The 17,751-nt window shown below is 49.0% G+C and overlaps 6 protein-coding genes across 6 annotated transcripts; all 6 read right to left on the reverse strand.

Moving 5' to 3' along the window:
• Positions 1-1,502: 1,502 nt before the first annotated feature.
• Positions 1,503-6,572, reverse strand: TbgDal_VIII3980 (hypothetical protein, conserved; the record flags this gene model as incomplete). Its single annotated transcript, XM_011777431.1, has 1 exon — positions 1,503-6,572. One exon carries the CDS (start codon positions 6,570-6,572, stop codon positions 1,503-1,505), a length of 5,070 nt encoding a protein of 1,689 aa, XP_011775733.1.
• Positions 6,573-7,052: 480 nt separating this feature from the next.
• Positions 7,053-8,453, reverse strand: TbgDal_VIII3990 (hypothetical protein, conserved; the record flags this gene model as incomplete). Its single annotated transcript, XM_011777432.1, has 1 exon — positions 7,053-8,453. The coding sequence occupies one exon, from the start codon at positions 8,451-8,453 to the stop codon at positions 7,053-7,055; it is 1,401 nt and encodes a 466-aa protein (XP_011775734.1).
• A 1,262-nt stretch (positions 8,454-9,715) lies between these two features.
• TbgDal_VIII4000 (protein kinase, putative) lies at positions 9,716-12,535 on the reverse strand (the record flags this gene model as incomplete). The annotated part of the gene is made up of 1 exon (XM_011777433.1): positions 9,716-12,535. The coding sequence occupies one exon, from the start codon at positions 12,533-12,535 to the stop codon at positions 9,716-9,718; it is 2,820 nt and encodes a 939-aa protein (XP_011775735.1).
• Positions 12,536-13,175: 640 nt separating this feature from the next.
• Positions 13,176-15,029, reverse strand: TbgDal_VIII4010 (hypothetical protein, conserved; the record flags this gene model as incomplete). Its single annotated transcript, XM_011777434.1, has 1 exon — positions 13,176-15,029. One exon carries the CDS (start codon positions 15,027-15,029, stop codon positions 13,176-13,178), a length of 1,854 nt encoding a protein of 617 aa, XP_011775736.1.
• A 1,013-nt stretch (positions 15,030-16,042) lies between these two features.
• Positions 16,043-16,417, reverse strand: TbgDal_VIII4020 (nuclear transport factor 2, putative; the record flags this gene model as incomplete). Its single annotated transcript, XM_011777435.1, has 1 exon — positions 16,043-16,417. One exon carries the CDS (start codon positions 16,415-16,417, stop codon positions 16,043-16,045), a length of 375 nt encoding a protein of 124 aa, XP_011775737.1.
• A 747-nt stretch (positions 16,418-17,164) lies between these two features.
• TbgDal_VIII4030 (hypothetical protein, conserved) lies at positions 17,165-17,740 on the reverse strand (the record flags this gene model as incomplete). The annotated part of the gene is made up of 1 exon (XM_011777436.1): positions 17,165-17,740. One exon carries the CDS (start codon positions 17,738-17,740, stop codon positions 17,165-17,167), a length of 576 nt encoding a protein of 191 aa, XP_011775738.1.
• Positions 17,741-17,751: the final 11 nt, after the last annotated feature.

The raw sequence follows: 17,751 nt of genomic DNA on the forward strand, positions 1-17,751 counted from the left end.
TATCCGTCGTACCCTCGTTCCTCCCTTTTTTTTCTCTTTAAAAGGACGGACGATGTATTGATAAGAAATGTTTGTCTACTGTATGCGCAAAAAAAAAAACACATATAGAAGGAGAAAAGCGGAGAAGGAGAACGATCGTAACGCGGCCCTCATAGTGGGTACAGTGACAATCACAAGAAAAAAGCGCGTGCTCCCAACAAGGTATATACTTTTGTACAAGTAGTGTATGACAAAAAGGGGGTGGGGATAAAACAGAATCACATATGGGAGTGGAATAGAAGAAAGGATGAATGACCCAAACATAAGACGGAGGAGAGGGGAACACCAAACAAAGAAACAAGCGAATGAGAAAAAAAAATACAAAAAGTAAGGAAAGTGGTCGTATGCAACAGGACGGGCGGGCCCTCACCCCAGTCGCCGTTTTCTCTATCCTTCGCACCCTTTTCGCTTTCCCTCATTGGGTCAAACCATCGCCGTCATGCTTTTTCGTTGATTGAAAATCCATTTAGACACTTATGAACGTAAATAAATATATTTATATATATCACAACGTCGCGCACATACTTATAGAAGGGGCATGCGCCTTTAAGTGCGGTTACTGGCACCGCATGACCTGGCTTCCTCTCACTCAGTGGTCACTGCGGTAGCTCTGCAGTTGGATGACACACACGGGGGGGGGGGAAATAGGAGGGAGAACTCTGCGTAAAGATCCAGCACCACCTTGCGTAGGCCAAACGACACGACATCGGCATTCCAGGCGTAAACGAACTCATAAAAAGAAAAGATTAATCCACGTTGCGAATATATAAAATGACATGAATACGGAAAGAGATCTAACAAAGGAAGCCACGTACCTTTCACTTCATTACTCACTTGTCTTTAATTTTAATGCATCTATGAAACTTGCGTGGCGGTTGCGCCGCACGGCCACACACAGCAAACTGCCGTCTTGGTCACGAAGCGCACGCAAGCCAGGGGAACAACTGGTATCTGCTTCCAAAGGCAGAAACCGGCGAAGAATACCAAAGTAATACTTAAAGTAATAACAATAAGTGCATCAGTGATAGGTCCATCAAAAGAAAAACTAGGACGAAACACTACTTAGACGTATCACCCTTCCTCTATCGTTCTATTTGCGTATGCGTTCCTCATGTTGTAGGTTTGCGGGTCTGCACTTACATACTCCGTGCGTAAGTCTGCACACGACAATGTGAAGTAATGCAACGAAGCTGGGCGACCATCAGGAAGTCACGGGATAAGGGAAAGATACAATTCAAGCAATCGGTCGAGAGCCGACACTACCAAATGAAGTAAAGTGAAACCAAAACTCTGAGCTCAGGTAAGTAAATGCAGCAAAGTATGCAAATATCATACGAGGTAAGGAAGAACACACTGCAGTTTTTACGGTGGTGCGATGCGAAGTCCAGCACTGTTTTCTTACCACCTTCTACTCTGTTCCACACTGCTATCAGTAAACGTTCCGTGGGAAAACGCCAAGAAGCCTAAACCATACGCAGCGCTGATTTCTTCTGCTTTTTCTTCGCATTCTTATCTGTCTTTGATGCAGCCGCCACGCTTGCACGTGATGTAGTGCGCTTGGCTGGTTTTGCCAACTCCCTTGATTTGTTCCTTCCACGCGATGAGGCCGCTGTGGTGGAGGATGAGGAAGAGGACCTTTTCGGTGTTACTGACTGTACAGTCCTCTTTAGATTTGCTTGCTGCTGCTTTGGCTTCTTTTCTGGCACATTTGAACGCTGGAGAGGCTTTCTGCCTCTTTTCCCGGTAACAGCCTTGGTGCTACTACCCTTCCCGTCAGTACCACTACCGCTGCCGCTACCACTGACCCTGCCTCTACTTCTACCTCTACCTTTGTTATCCCTAGTTGCCTGTTCTACGTCGCTTTGTTCCTCCACCTCTACCTCTTCTACTTCCACCACCTCTATCTTCTGGCCACTAACTTTTCCGCGCTTCACCTCTTCCTGCACCTTCTTAAGTTCTGCAGCTGGTTCCCTTGCGGTACTAGTAGCCCTGTTCCCCATGGCACTATGCGTTACGCTGGAGTTACTTTTCCTATTGAATGGTAAAGGGGCTGTAATCACTGCAGGTCGGGAAGTCGAGGCGCTTGGGTACGCAGCAGTGGGGGCTGTCGCGCTCGACCTATCACTCTCTTGACTGGAAGCCGCCGCCGGAGTAACAATATCATGCAGCCACGCCAGTGCATCTTCTTGAGAAACTGTGGCCGTTGGATGCGGTGTATTCTCGACGGCAGGTATGCTGCTACTAATAGGATTTCCCACTGCTACACTTTCCATTGAGGCTGTTGTTGCTGATGGGTCCTGTGCAGGCGTTGCGGGATACTCCTGCGCACTACTGGAGAAGGCGTCATTCATCATAGCCTCCAACAACTCTGCTGAATCTTGTATAGGATCACCGCCAACAAAATCATCGCCGGTAGGGGCATCGTGAGGTACGGCAGCACCGCTTTCCACTCGTTCCATCTCTGGTCTCCGTGATCCCTCGTGCTCATCATCAAGTATGTCCACCATCAGGGCATTTGGTGGGAGCACTTCCGCCCGGTATGGTGGCAGAACGGTGGCATCTGGAACCAGCTGCATAAGCGTCGATGACAGCAACGACTCGAGTTCTGCCTGGGAGGCCACCACATCTTGATGGACATGGACGTGGTAAACGCTTTCTAACTCGTCCAGAATATCATTAAGGGTTCGGAACTCCTTGTCGATGCCAAGGATCTCCTGCAAAACGCGTAGCCGGTCAATGACACTATCTTCAAACACAGCACTCAAGTCTAAGAAGTAGGGAACAATGGGGACAGGTGTCGCGGTGAACATCTCATCTGTTGTCAGCACCGACACCCGACTATTCGCCCCTTCACCACCGTTGCTGACGCCACCCATGCCGCTATTTGTAGATGATGCTTGATCCACGGAAACAACACTAACATAGTGGATTGTTTGTATCCGATGCTGTGGCAGAATATTCTTCTCAATGCAGTGCAGAACACCAAGCAGAGCTTCCGCAAACCGATAGCTGATATTGCGAAGCGCTTCCGTCGTGGTGACCAAGTCGTACAATGCCAACGTTGTGCCATCAACAAAAACAACATCACACCCACCGTTCAACCCCACTGACGGTCGGAACGGGAAACGCTCTAGTAGTGTATTTGCAAAGAACGCCCTGTACGCCGATCCAGCTTTTCGGACAGTCTCTGGTGTCGCTTTCATAATGGTCGGTATTGCGCTTCCCCTTTGTTTGGATCTTGTTGGTGAGGCAAGTAACGGGAACCCATAAGGAGGAATCTTAAGGTTCAGGTCTATCTGCACCCCAGAAACTGCTACGGCGCGTAGAAGCAGCGCCCCATGCAGAAGCACACGCAATGCATCACGTTTGCGCACGCTTGTTGTACCCATCGGACTCACAACGGCACAGTACTCAGCCCACACTTCGCCCCAAGCCCTTACGATGGGTGTCTCCCGAGGAGATTCCAAGGGATCCTGATGAGAAAATATGGTAAAGAGCGCAAATGGATGGACTTGACAGGCTGTGTGGTTGTAGGGAACGATGAGCCCGTCCCGTTCATCCTGCAGTGTCGTATCGACGTCTCTGGTTAGGTACCCGGTAGGACTGCTTAACTGCCGCTGTAGAAGTTCTACAAGTCGCATCCGCGCTTCAGGCGGATTCCGCAGAAGGTAATTTCGCTGGGGCAGGTCCGCAAAAAGTTCGCTCGGGACATAGCTTCGAAGCAGGGGATGTGTGCCACTCCATTGCATCAGCCGTGGTGCACCACCTCGCAAGTCCATAAGCGCGGCACGCCCGGACCAGAAGACATCCAATGTGTAACCCAACAACCCCGGACAGTTCTTTAGCACCTCGTACATCAGACCAGAGAAGCCAAGCCGGAAGCGCTGGTGGAGGGCGTGCAGCACGGAAACCAGTGGTAATACACGCAGTCGTTGCTGTAATCCGATGCCACTTGCTAAAGGGACAAAATAGCGCCGAACAGGGGCGTCAGCGTGAACGAGAAGGACCTTGCTCACATGATGTCCCGTAAAAACCATGTTCAGCTGCCCTAGCGCAACCGTCACCTTTGACAAAGCGGTCTCCACCATATCTTGTGTAAACTGCTGTTCGTGTTGCGCGTGATGACCAACCCCGGAAGGCGCTGGGGATGGAATGCCTGCAGCCTTTATGTCACTGGCCGCACCCTTTTCGACGTTTTGAGGTGAATGGTATTGGGGATTCTGTGGCACTCCAACCCCCATCGTTGCTTCACCCGCTGACAATTGGAGTGTACTGTTTGTGTCCATGCTATTCATTAGGCCACCAGGATACGTCAGCTGAGGGATGTGGTGCTCCATGCAGTCCAGTACTCGATCGATGTCATCCACAAGAATCGCGTGCAGCGGCGGTGGTGCACCTTCGCAGTGACCTCGGATGCGGATACGTTTCTGGTATAGTTCCCACGACCAATTGTTGCGGTTGGCCCACCACATGACGGACTGCGGAGCGCGGGTGAAAATTTCCTCTGTCCGAACAAGGTAAGGACAAGAGGCAAGAGCGACACGAAACCAGAAACGCGGGGCGAATGCCAGTGGGTGATCATCCAGTCCCGGTGCAAACGGTGTGGTGGACCCACTATAGCGTACAGTGATGGCGGTCCTACCGCTTTCTGCCATACGTTTCGAGAGGCGCTCAAGAACGGAAGTCTTGCCGCACGAGTGCCCCGCCTCAACGAAATGGAGCTGCTTCGACGCGGACGACGACATATAGTAGCCACTCAACACGGAGAGTAGACGCTCCTCCACAAGCTTCCCCGCACCAAAAAGTTGCTGCAAACCCAGAGCCTCTGCTGCACTAAATCCTTTACCCAGTCGATCGGCACCCTTAATGGCGTCAAACAGTGTGGTGCGGGCTACACGTATGGTATGACGCTTCAGCCTGTGAAGGACGGAAAAATACTCATTCTGCACGGGGTTTCCCTGCCAGAGCTCGGGAGATGAGGACGGTTGCGGACTGCCACACCACTCACCGAGGGTCACGTTATAGTTTGTGCTACCTGTGAGGAAGACTCCACCTGCCAAAGTGGGAGCCGCCACATCCAATGCCGATGGTGCGTTCCCGCTCACAATCATACTGTTACCACCGGGGTGCGCCCCTGAAAACCTCGTGCTATCCGAGTGTGTGAACATCTGGGTACTCATTGCAGTGCTAGGGCTAAACCCCCACTCGCCGGTGTTATGAAAAACAAAATAGCGTACGGGGATACTCTGCAACTGCAATGCCGATGCAGTCTGTCGCAGCAGACCGGGAAGACGCTCCAGTGCGAGAAATCCGTAGTCCCGCAATGGGTGTAACTCCTTTGGCATGTTGGGAGCTTGTGTCTCCAGCACCCTTAACATGGCATCACTTAGAGTTGCATATGCTTTTTCGCGAATTTCTGCTTCAGCCTGCGGGTCGAGAGAAGCTTTCATCGCCTCATTGTCTTGTGCACCCATGTGCCGCTGCATCATGTATTCCCTGCGCACACTTGCTATCACCTTCTTAACTAGACGGTGGTAGTGTTCTAATGTGCATATGTGCCCCGTTGAAGCGCTGTCAAATCCAATACCGCCGCTCTGCAACATTGCATGGTTAGCTGGTATATTCAGTGAGTCGAGGATAAATTTACCAATAATGTCAGCAGCCCACAATACCAGCGTATCCTCCAGCATGTTACTTGTATTTACAAGTTTAACCACCTCGTCTACGTACGTTTCGACGCTTTTATCCACGGCGGCATCCAGTAGACTGCGTGTACAGGAAGAAACTTTTACCAGGTTGGGCTGCTCTGCCCACTGATAAAGTGTTGTGATGCCCGCCAGCCGCAGCGCCCTCAGATCATAATGTGGCGACTCCAATGAAAGACGGGAAACCTGTTTGTAGTGTGAGCTCTCCAGCAACCATTCGAGCCATGATCTCTTCCCATTGAGTGCCGCAAGCTGCCTTTTGGGCTGCATAGATGCAAAATCCGTCAGGGAAACGTTTTCCACCCCCTCCGCGTTGGGGTCAATGAGAAGCCGCACAATATCGGGCAGCATCTCGGCTGCAAGGGATTCATCCGCTTTAATGATATCTCCAATGCGTGTATCTAGTGTGGGGCCTGTAAGCACTGGCATTCGACGAGTGGCGGTGGCACGCATTGGCCCACATTGGGCCGCTGTGCTCTGCAGCACGCCAACGTTCTCCGGCATGATTCGCGCGCCCGCTCCCACTCTACTTGCCTCTTCCTCCATCATGGTAATGCTGAGGATGCCGTCTAACTCTGTGGATGAAGGCATACTCAACGGGGGTATGGAGGGTTTAACATTTAACATTGACGGCGGCACTGGGGTTGATGCTGCCGGTTTCGTTGTCTGTGCCCCACGGAACCATGGTAAATGCGGAACACTATTTCCAGGAGGTGTGTAAGAAATCTTCCCCAAACTTCCAGTGTTATGCACCTGGTGTCTCATCAGTCCAGAAGTCCATTGAACAGGCGCCGCGATGACCGGCGAGATGGCACGACGTCGCAGCATCCGCAGGTGGGCGCTCTATGATTTGCGTACTTGCGAACCAAAATAGGTGCGGTCGTTTCAACTAATTAATGACGATCTTCACGATGGATATACACATATACCATTATCATTTTTTTTTTTTGTAGCGTCGGTATAGGTCGACGCGGAAAGAGAGAAGGAGGTTGAGGTGAGGAACAAAGAAAAGGAAAGTGTTTGCGAATAAGAATCCAAGTATTTAGTGGTTCCGTGTACCAAAGATCTTAGAAAAGAAGGGATACGCGACGGTACACCACAAGCGTACCCGGCTACGCGCACAAGGACACCCAGTTCAGTTATTCCCCTTTACTACCATCCTCACTGATGCACCAGTGTCACGAGCTTAGGGAATAAACAGAAAATCAAGTACGATATATGTAACAGAGGATGGAGGCGGTCACAACAACAACACCGGAAAACAAAAAAAAAAACAAGGACTGTTCACCTCCAGTCCAGCAACGGTCATTACAAAACGAACTTGTACGGCTTTCCGCTCATACCAGGAGCAATCACCTCAGCATTCTCCCAAATTTCCGCAGCCCTTTCTTCGTCCAGTCGAGCTTCTTCGATGCGACCCAACGCTTCGCGTGCCTCAGCACGGAGTTGAAACAACGTCGCACACCGCTTCTGATTAACAAATCGTAATGCCCTTGTTAAATCGTCTTCAGCACGGTCGTATGATTTGAGTTTGCAATACACCATACCGCGGGCAGCGAGGACGGCTCCAATCGCCTTGCGATGCCTTTCTTTCTTAAGATCCGCTCCTTCATTGATGAAACTCATGCACGCCGTTAGGGACTTCAGGGCTCCTGCTGGGTCATCTTCATACACTTGTATTTTAGACCGGGCGTACATTGCCATAACAAGTGCCATAAGCTTGTCGAACTTCGCATGCATATCAACACCAAATTTTTTCTGAATGTGTGCCCGCACCTTTGGGTGCTCCAACCATTTTTGAAAGAGGTCGATGTCCCGCATGTAGCGATTCACAAATTCGTGCGCTTTCTTGTAGTCCTGATTTTCTTCAATGATCATATGCGCACCGTGCAGCAGGCCCCAGTGCACGAAACCATTGAACTCCTGCCGCTGCTGGATGTTTTCCTGCCCCTCACGTTGCGGTTGAAGGAGGTAATCCACTTGGTCCTCAACAAGTAAAGGGTTACCAAATGCTTCTAACCGCCGTCTGTCCTCATCAACAGCCTTCTGGATGTCAAACATAACTTGTCCATCCACAAAACCCTCGTCATCAATCTCATCCACTGCGGGATCGAAGCTTGGTGGCGGAACAAACCGACGGGTTTCATCAAACACCTCATCAGCCATATGAAAATCCGGATTGAGGAAGAAGTTATCGCCAGCATAACTCAGCTCCAACGGCTTGTCAGGGCCGTGCACCTCTTTCATTTCCGGCACAAACATGCCATCAAACTTCTTTTTGTTTTTGTCTAGCGGAGAAGCAAACATTCTCCCCGACCAGTTTTGATTTTCCTCCGGCCACCAGCGCGCCATTTCAGACTCCGATTGCTCCGGCAATGGCTCTTCACCACGCCGCTGGGCATCTGTTGCCCGTTGCTGCTGTTGACGCCGCTGCTCAATGGCAACTGCCTCGCTCTCCCTTCTGGTGTTGTACTGCACACCACCGGGAGTTGCTGCAGGGGTTGTTGGAGGTGGTCGGGGCGGTGGAGTTTGGGACGTCATGCGGCTCGGGACGGCACCACTTGTACTACTGCTTACACCTTCACGGCCTGATGCATCTTTGCAATCACATAAACAAATACGTGTCAAACTGCAGGTTAAACGCTTCTGCAGAGTGTTGACTAGCACTGGTGTTAACCCCCTCTGTCTGATGCGGTGGCTGAACCACATAAACTTGTCGCGCCGTTTGTGCCAACGCAAAAATATCCGTCAGTGGTCTAACGTGGCAAAAACCGGGGAAGGCGCAACAAATTCTGCCTCCACCTTCGAAGTACCGAAATAAGTTCCTCCCCACCCCACGGATGATGCCCCCACAACTGAAAACTTGAGTTAAAAAGTGAGTGAAAAGAGAGAAAGGGATTAACAGATGTGGTATGATATGATGCGTAACATACGCAAAGGCTGATATAAAGCGTAGAAGGAAGCATCTGCGAAACGTGGCAGAGACCAAGTAAACCAACGTTGTATACTAGAGATAGCGATACTGAGGCTGCACAAGCGCATCGCTACGGATTCAAAAGTTTTTTTTTAAAAAAAAGGGAGAAAAAAGGAAGCGAGTTAACCCCCCCCCCCTCCCCTCAAGAGGCACCTAGTCCCTGAAGACCAGTGAATGAGCAGAAAGAACTGAATGTTGCTCAGTTTCTCCTCCCCCTTTCATCCATCTCGATTATTTCGTGACCCCGATCCCGCTCTCAAAACATTGTCGCTCACTAAGGAACGTCTCAAAATTTATGCGCCCTGAAACTTCATTTCTGCCCCCTTCCCTCACCTAGGGGAGCAACAGCCCCGGGTGAATAACAGGAAGTGTTAAATTGTACGCCAGTTTGCAGCACAAACAATGTCAATGATTTTTTGAAGCGTCGCATAAAGTTAAAACGAAAAAAGAAAACATGACAAAATACAATTTTAGTAGGAATAACAACCCCACCTTATTTATTTTAAAAAATTATTAAGAGAAAAATCACCAGCAACAAAAGAAGCAAAACATATGAAAAGCAAGATACCACATCCCCATATACTGATGGCAAATGTGCAGACTTCGAATTACTCTACAGATTTCATTTATGTTTTAACAGCACAGCCGGCTACTAACTGCCATATATATATATATACACACTTTGGAACTTCACGCACATATGAGGCTGCTCACACACATTTGGCACCCACTGAGACCATCGCCTACCGAAAACTTGCACGCCTTCCTCCAAAAGATCGCTTTGTTTTGCTTCCCCCTCAACAGACCCGTTCCCCTTTAGCACAGAAACGACCACTTCGTTTAAGTTAATTATGGTGAATGCACCGTGGAAACAATGAAGAAAAAAACCCCACGCCAAAACAATAAAAGAACCAACTAATCCGAAAGGCATATATATATGGTTTATATACGTATAGTTATCGGAAATTCCAAGACCCTGCTTCGCTCGAAAAGTTCCCTAAGCGGCAAAGGAAGGAGTAACAGTTTGTGAAGGAGTCGACAGGGAAAGGACTGCAGCCTCATAAAGAGAGAGAAGTACCATAAACTGATCCACTCTCAAGCGCTTCGTAGGTTCTAGTTCTAGAAGACCAGCTATCAGTCTCTGCATATGCAGCAGTTCTTGTGAATGTCTCGGAAGCGTGGGCATCACAGCTGCCCGTTCAGCAGCCTTTACGTAACAGTTTTGTGTGTGGTCCACATCAGACCGGCACTTTGGGTTTTGGCATGGAGGATACAACCGCCGAGAGTACATCAGTTCGTATAATGTCGCCCCAAGGCTGTAACAATCGGTGGCGCGGCTACACATTTTGTGTTTGAGCGCGCGAAGGTCCATATAATCGTAGGTGCCAATAGCCCCTTTTACTCTATCACTATTTTTTGGCCCCACTATGCGACAATTACCAAAGTCACTCAGATAAAAAATATATGGGCCGGGAACTGAATCACTCTGTGACCATAGTGCTGCCGGCTCCGTGGCCGGTCGACCTGAGGAGCCCAGTTGCGTCCCCGTCCCTAATGTACATTGCGTTTGTTCATATTGCTGTTGGGAATACTCTTGGGCGCACATACTTTTGCGTCTGTAAAGGATATTACTTGGTTTAACATCAAGATGCAAGATCCCAAATTCGTGCATTGCTTGCAGTACCGTACCAACGCAAAAGCCAACGTCCCTGACGGCATCTGTGTTATGAGGAAAGTTTTCCAGGTCCCCATCGCACAAATCTGTTACGAGAAATATGGTTGCATCACACCGCGTCGTATCCTCCGTGGTTATGGTCAAAAACCGGGGTAATCTCACACTTTCACCTTGTTTACCCCCATCCAAACTCCCGTTCACGTCACTGTTTGACCATTTCTCTCCGTATTCATCTCCCCTTCCATCAGGTAGTATTCGTTGCGCCTGACACAACTGTTCCCCCTGTGGGACAAGTGATCCTTGCCATTTCACGGAGATTGCGACATCGGGAGGAAGACACTCTTGGCCCTGCACAAAGAAGGCACTATGGAGGGGAAGAACGTATGGTACTCCGTGCTTTCCCAAAAAGCGCATGACGACGACTTCGCGCAAAGTAGAAAGTGCATCGCTAACGCTGCCTCGACTCTGCAAACTTAAAGGACACGACTTCACAGCGACAACATCTCCTCTTAACGTACGGCAACGCCATACGAACCCAAAACTACCCTCGCCAACATATTCAACATCCTTGAACGCACCCCAGAACACTCCTTCTTCAAGACAGTATTTTTTTGAAATGACGTGTTCCACTGCCTCATAAAACGATTCACGAGTAAAGGTTGTGTGAAATAACGGACGCAATTCTTCTACAAGACGAGTATCTCTCAAAGTGCTGAATTCGTGATCCACCGGCGTACTTTCACTCACTGCTTCCGCACTACTGACCTTCATTGTGCTCGACATAACGGGGAAGCTATTCAAATCAACGGGTTTACACCGTTCAGTAGGAAAAAGGAGATCCAATATACTACCCGTCGGTGAAAATGTTTCTTTCCATTGGGGACATGTTGATGGTTTTGGCTCCGGCGTGTGGTTTTCAGGGGAAGGCAAATCCTCGGCGAGGCAATCGCGCGGACCTCCTCCATTCGCCGTGGCGGTGACGAGTTGGGCTGCCCCTGTCGCTGGTGTCTCTGCTCTGCTGCTACTATCACTATCACTGTCATCAACAAGGATGTATTCTCTGCCACCACTACTGGCACATGAGCAATAGCTTTGGCACGTCGCAAAGAGATGATCATCAGAAAATGCAATGGACGATTGTTGCGTGGAAGGTAGAGGCGGTAGTGGTGACGCCGTATTTGCTGCAGCTCCTCGAAGGGTGACTTTTGTGGTGTGGTCTTCATCAGACGATGCATAGCTATCATCACAAATAGTGTAGTTGCTTGTAGATGAACTTCCTCCGCGCGGACCCGTTCCATGGGCACGTAGAGGTTCTTTGCGCTCGCGAGGCGTTTGGTCAAGCACCCCTGAAGCGGCATACCAACACTGGTTTTCTCGAAGCTGTTCACCGCGGGTGAATGATGGTGCATTATGCTCTCCCCTGGCAGTAGACCAAGTGCCGTGCGATTCCTCTGACCTCCCCGGAAAATATGACGTCGTACATAGCGCATCCTCAGCATCGTCGACGTCTTCGAAGGAAATACAATGCCCTTTCGAGGGCTTGGTGAGTCTTGTCGTTGTTATATGCCGGACAGGGGCAGCTAAATGGCGGTCGACTGTGGTGGAAGTGGCACTACCCACATCCTTCACCCAGCCCATTTTGCCATATGCAGGACTAATCCCAGTGTTGGCGACTAAAGCGTTACTGCAACCAAAACTACCGCTACTCCCCTCTTCCTCACGTGCTGAGAGGCGCTCTGCCACATACGCGATGGGGCGGGGTGAAGTATTAGAGTTTTGAGCAGTACCCCTGCAATCTCTGAACCGGTGATGTGAGGTCATCATAGCACCCCAGCCGTCCACACATGACCCCATGCGATGAGGCATGAACCTCGATACTGAAGGAGTTCCGGCCCCAATTACTGATGGCCGCACATTATGGGAGGATGCAACACCGCTTCCACCTGCTGCAGCTCCTACTGATATTGCTATTTCTGGATTTGACAGAAGCGACTCCCTACCCGACACCTCATTCGGTACGGCTTCATTGTCGTCACTGCAACTGATACTCCAGCTGCGTTCACGATTCCGTTTGGTTTGACGTAATCCCATCGAGGAGTTCGCTGTTGAGGTACCCCCCTGTGGTCGTCTGATTTCACTCATTATCCTACAAATACCGCCCTTGACTTATTAATAGTTGGTTACCTCCTCCTTACTTTCACTTTTCCACTGAGGCTCCTTACCCACAGGTGATGAAACTTATAATTAGGGTAAGGAAGAACATGGGATAGCGGCAACAACATTAAAAATGTTGCGAAAGTAAAAAAAAAAAAGGACGGTGCGCAGTGGATGGCTCTCCGCTTACATGAGTGCGCCCACGGGCAACGGAACCAAGGAAAGAACTCTACTAAAAAAAAAAACAGCCTGTAAACAGGGCAGTGAAAGTCCTCATAACTCTACACACACCCACCCACAAACCAATAAACTCGAAGCACCGCAACTGCAATGGAACAATATGGAAAAAACAAACAAATGTGGAAGGAGAATTCGAGTGGCAAGGGCAACAGCGAAGGCACCGCACAAGCGGGTATGTGGATGTACGCACCTCTCTCTCTCTTTCTCTACCATGCAACAAAACAAAGTGATTTAGATGAGAACGTGCCAGACATTGTGAAGTTATGGAAACAACAGCGGGAAGAAGCGTGGGAGCTCGCATGTATGGTTTAAAAAAAAAAAAGCTCCTGGGAGAATACATATCCACATCTGTGGTTGCCTCCGTGTAAAACCCCAAATAGACCTTGGCTTACGTGGAGGATCCCCAAGTAGCATCAAATGTCTCGAGTAGCCGCTCCAGCTCCATGCAGCTCAAATCCGCACACACGGCACCACTAAGTTTCTGCAATTGACTTTCCACGTGTAATAAATGATGGCAGCCACCGCAGGAGCAGCAGCTACAAGCCTCAAGTTGGCGCTCAGTCTCGTCGTTCGGTGCGCCATGGCGTTGCTTTACGTAATACAACAATTCAAGAGGCAACGTAAAAGCATGGGGAACGGTGAGTCGTTGAAGAGCCCACAAGGCTCTAACTGAAAGTGCCGCATCATCACAATCTTCTCTCATAGTCGAGTGATGGAGAAGGAGTTGCAATTCCTCTGTCAGCGAAGTCTCAAATACCCCGCGGTCGTCGGTGTTAAAGGAGATATTAGCCATAGTCGTCTTATACCCTTCTTCATTGTCGGAGGTTTCCTCCCAGAACATCAAACGACGCTTCACCCGGCACCTCATGGCTTCAGCAAGCTGCACACCGTCCACTAAAATATCGATAAGTCGTGGCGTATTTTCCCTTACGTCCTCAACATTACGTCCCCACTCTTGTTGCTGGGCGGACATTATTTGTGTCAAATGATGTTTCTCCACGGAAGAATACCCACCAGTGAGAAGATTACTTGACAGGCACAACTCGATAGGATCATACCGCGCTGTTATAGTCTTGAGGTTCGCAGGATCTGTGAACACGAGGTGGCCCCAGCGATCGGGGGCAAATCCAACTATTTCGGTGAGTTCTGCCGTATCCGGCTTCTCACCGGCGTGAATCGTAATCCCAAGTGGCGAACGGTTGGTAACAACCCCGTCATCCCCGTCCCGACCCCGTCGAACTTCGCTCAGTGCGGGAACGAATTCAGTAAAAGAGTTTTTGCCGCAATAACCGGAGAAATCCATGCCAGTCACCCAACATGTTCGTCTAATCACATCCCACAACCGCGACTCCACGTCTGATATGGCTGAACCGTCCACTACGCCGGAAGTGCGGCATTCCGCGCACATTTGCCGTTCGCTTTCGAAGAAGTTTTCCAGCTGCTCGTGTTGCAGCTTCTTGGCAAGAAGCGCTACCTCCATCGCCACTTCACCACCATGGCTTCGGTTTAGAGACACGAGAAGTCGAACATGCATTCGGTGCTGGAGATGATAGCGGAGTTTGCCCCACCACTTCAATCCCATATCCTCACTGGAAGTGCCTCCATCAAAAAATGACGGGTATAACCGCTGGAACTCGGCCCACCACTCAGTGGTTGGTGATTCACTTATAGGAAGGAGGTTTCCAGTGTCAAATGCCACCAACCCGCCATTTAAAATGTGCTGAACGGTAGAAGTAACCGCCTCCAGATATGCTTCTTTACTGACGCACTCCGAGTTTACGGAAGCCACTGAGGCGGCAGCAGTTTTATAAAGCTTCTCCCGCAGCGATGTCCGTATCTCAAGAAGAACAATATTTTCTGCTGCAGAGTGCAGAAGCAAATCCTGCACAGCCATCCGCGTGAATGCGAGGTTGTTTACCACCTTATATATATTATCAAACACAGTAAAGCAGTACTTCATTCGTTCGCTCGGTGAATCCAGTTGTTTGAGTCCTCCTTCTCCGCTCTTAAAATTTCGCGGATGTAGCTCTGCATCAACATCCTCTGGAGAAGTTGCATCTTCCTCGCGTTTTCCCTGCGCCGCACGTTGTAATTCTTCCATGTGAGAAAGCAGTGGAGTGCTGATACTCCCGTTGAGGTGGCAATGCAAGTCAACTTTTGGAATGGCAGAAGCATCAATTTCATCACAACTACCAACCCTCTGCGCCCAAGCACGTGCAAAGTCATATAACCGCCCCTCCATTCCGATTTCGGTGCGTCCCAAGAAATTGGCCTCTCTGTTGAGCCGTTTATTCCAAATGGTGTGAACTAACACGGTTGTATTTGGTCAAACAGTTTAATAATAAATGTTCCCTCCTTCGATCACCTTCACCTTCAATGCTCACTGGTTGTGCGATATCAAATGATCCACTTTTCGCCAATGTTTATGTGTAGGACCCCTCTGCGTACACCTGTTCCGCCACTGCAGGAAGAGGAACAATCCTTAAAAAAAAAAAAGCAACAAATCGCTCACGCGATACCACGCCTCAGTTTTTAAGAGATGTTGGAAGCGGGACAAAGACAAAACACGGGAAAGAAGGGCGGATGTTTGGGTAAGCACTAACGCGAGGTACGGCAGTGTACGGCCGGCAAATTCAGAAGGGAAGTGATCGCATATCAACTGTAACAAAACCTGGTGGTAGCACTTCTTTTAGAAATAGCACAGTCCACCACGAAGAATGTTAAAAGAAAGAAGTGTTAGTGATAAGCGATGGGCAGTCAGTCGAACCAAAGCTGAAGCAGAACCGATGGAAGGAGGACCTGAGGAGACAACATTAACAATACCACCGACTACCCCCATCCCCCCACAACATCGGGGTAACTTTTAATATGTGCACGACGGCAAAAAAAAGGGGGGGAAATTGTGAACATTGAGACAAAACCTATGTGCCACCAACGCTTAAACCCCACTCTTTCCCTTCATTTCATTTCCGCTCCATCCACCTTCCACAGAAAACGCCTCGTTCAGTAATCTCAGACCCCCTCCTTCTTCTTCCTCCTCTCCCTCTCCATATTCTTTCTTACCCACCCTTCTTTCTCCCCATCCATGTTTCGTTGTATCACCTTCTTCTCTTTCACACGCATTCATATTTCAATACCATCGCTCCTTTTCCTCTCCATCCCCATCCCTCTCACCTCCAACCTCGCGCCCTTTTCTCCTCTTTTTTTCTTTTTGTTGTTTGCTTGTTTTCCAACTCCCATCACATTCATCGTTGTTTAGTGGCCACCGCCGCCAACTATACGAAAGATTTGGTTCGAGATGTACCACTGACTTCCTTCCTGGGCCAAATGAAAAACATCATTGAACTTCAGAGGATGGCTCTCACCCTTCAGCAGTACTTCACCATTCACCACGACAAGGACACCACCGCTGAGTGATGGGTGACAATCGATATCTTCTGTCTTAAAAAGTGCTTCATCAAAGCTTAGGTTGGCGAAACGGGCCATAATATTCTCACCCCCTTGGATTTGCTCACCAACCCAAGTCATGAGGGAAGTTGGGCGATACACACCAGCAAGTTGCGTGCGGTTCTTTGAGAAGAACTCGTAGTACTGACGGATGAATCCCGTTCCAATCTCTTGAAAGGACATTGTTTGTTGTCTATTTCAGTCTGTGATTTACACCACTCTTAATGTTTGACTTCTTATTGGTCTTTTTTCCTTTTCAAAAAAAAAAACCTCGCTTCAATTAATTCTTCTTTTGTGTTGTTTTTAGCCTGCCTGGAGGTAATAGCAACGGCAGCAAATGTTTAAAATTGGCGTGGGCAGAAGAAGGGAGAAGAAGCAACAACACTTACGCACTGTAGGCTCACTAAAGATAACCATCACAACAACAAAAATGACTCTCCCTCTCTCTCTCTTTATTTATTTATTTATTTATTTTTGCCTCCTTTTCCTTTAGCATATAGAACCCCCTCCCCTCACTATGCAGAGGTCATTACAGTTATCCCACCATACAAATTTAATCGAATAATAGACACACACAGTAATCATGTGCACAGCACCCACCTGCGGTACAACAACTCATTCCACCAAATCGATCCTGCAACGTTTTCTCATCCTTCAATTCTCTCATTGCCTCTTTCTTTGATTTTACTGCTTGCTAGCGCTCACAACATAAGGACAAGAGCAGCGCTTTTGGATTAACCGTGCATCCCCACTCGTCACGGTTTGTTACCAACGAACATGGAACTATAAATAACCTCAACCACCGTCTCACACCGAAAAATAAAAAACGGCAACGCGAGCACCTGAAGCTCTATCGGCCATTCTTACTTTTGTATTTGTGTGGGTTTATGTATGAAAAAGAGGAATGAAATAATGTCTGCTTGTCACCACTCATTCCTTTCTGTGCCGGTTCTTTGGGTTTGCGTACTCTTCTATTGATAACCAACCATTTGCTTCTGCTTCAGCAAATGCCTCCGGGAATGCAGCCTTTTCCCAACGGAGGTAATTCACTACTTGGCGTTGCAGTTGCCGTGGATTTAATTGATAGGGATTTAACTTTCTGTCCAATGACATGGCCTTGAAATCCGTTTGGTGCTTGCGTATGAGGTTTGCCATCGTGACGGCCTCTTCTTCGCTGATACGCCTGACCTGTAGTGTCCCTTTACGTTGCTGTCGCAGTTCCTCCAATTCATTTTCCTCTTCGAGCCGCCGTGTGGGTTGCGACGGTTCATCCACTATTTTTTTTGGTGTAATGCTCGGATCTTTTGCGAGTCCGAGACTCTTAAAGTTGCTGGAGGCGGTGCTGAAGCGCTTAAAATACTTTTTGGTGAAGTAATTGTTAGATCCGGCCTTATCAATTTGGTGAAGATGGGCGAAGCGGCGCTTGAGATATTTCTTTCGTCCACTGCGCGTGATCGGAATATTTTTCTTCGCCTTCCCTTTAGGTGTCACCCTAATTCGCCCCATGCTTCCTTCTT

This window comes from Trypanosoma brucei, chromosome 8 (assembly GCF_000210295.1).
Source record: "Trypanosoma brucei gambiense DAL972 chromosome 8, complete sequence".
Taxonomy (NCBI): Eukaryota; Euglenozoa; class Kinetoplastea; order Trypanosomatida; family Trypanosomatidae; genus Trypanosoma; species Trypanosoma brucei.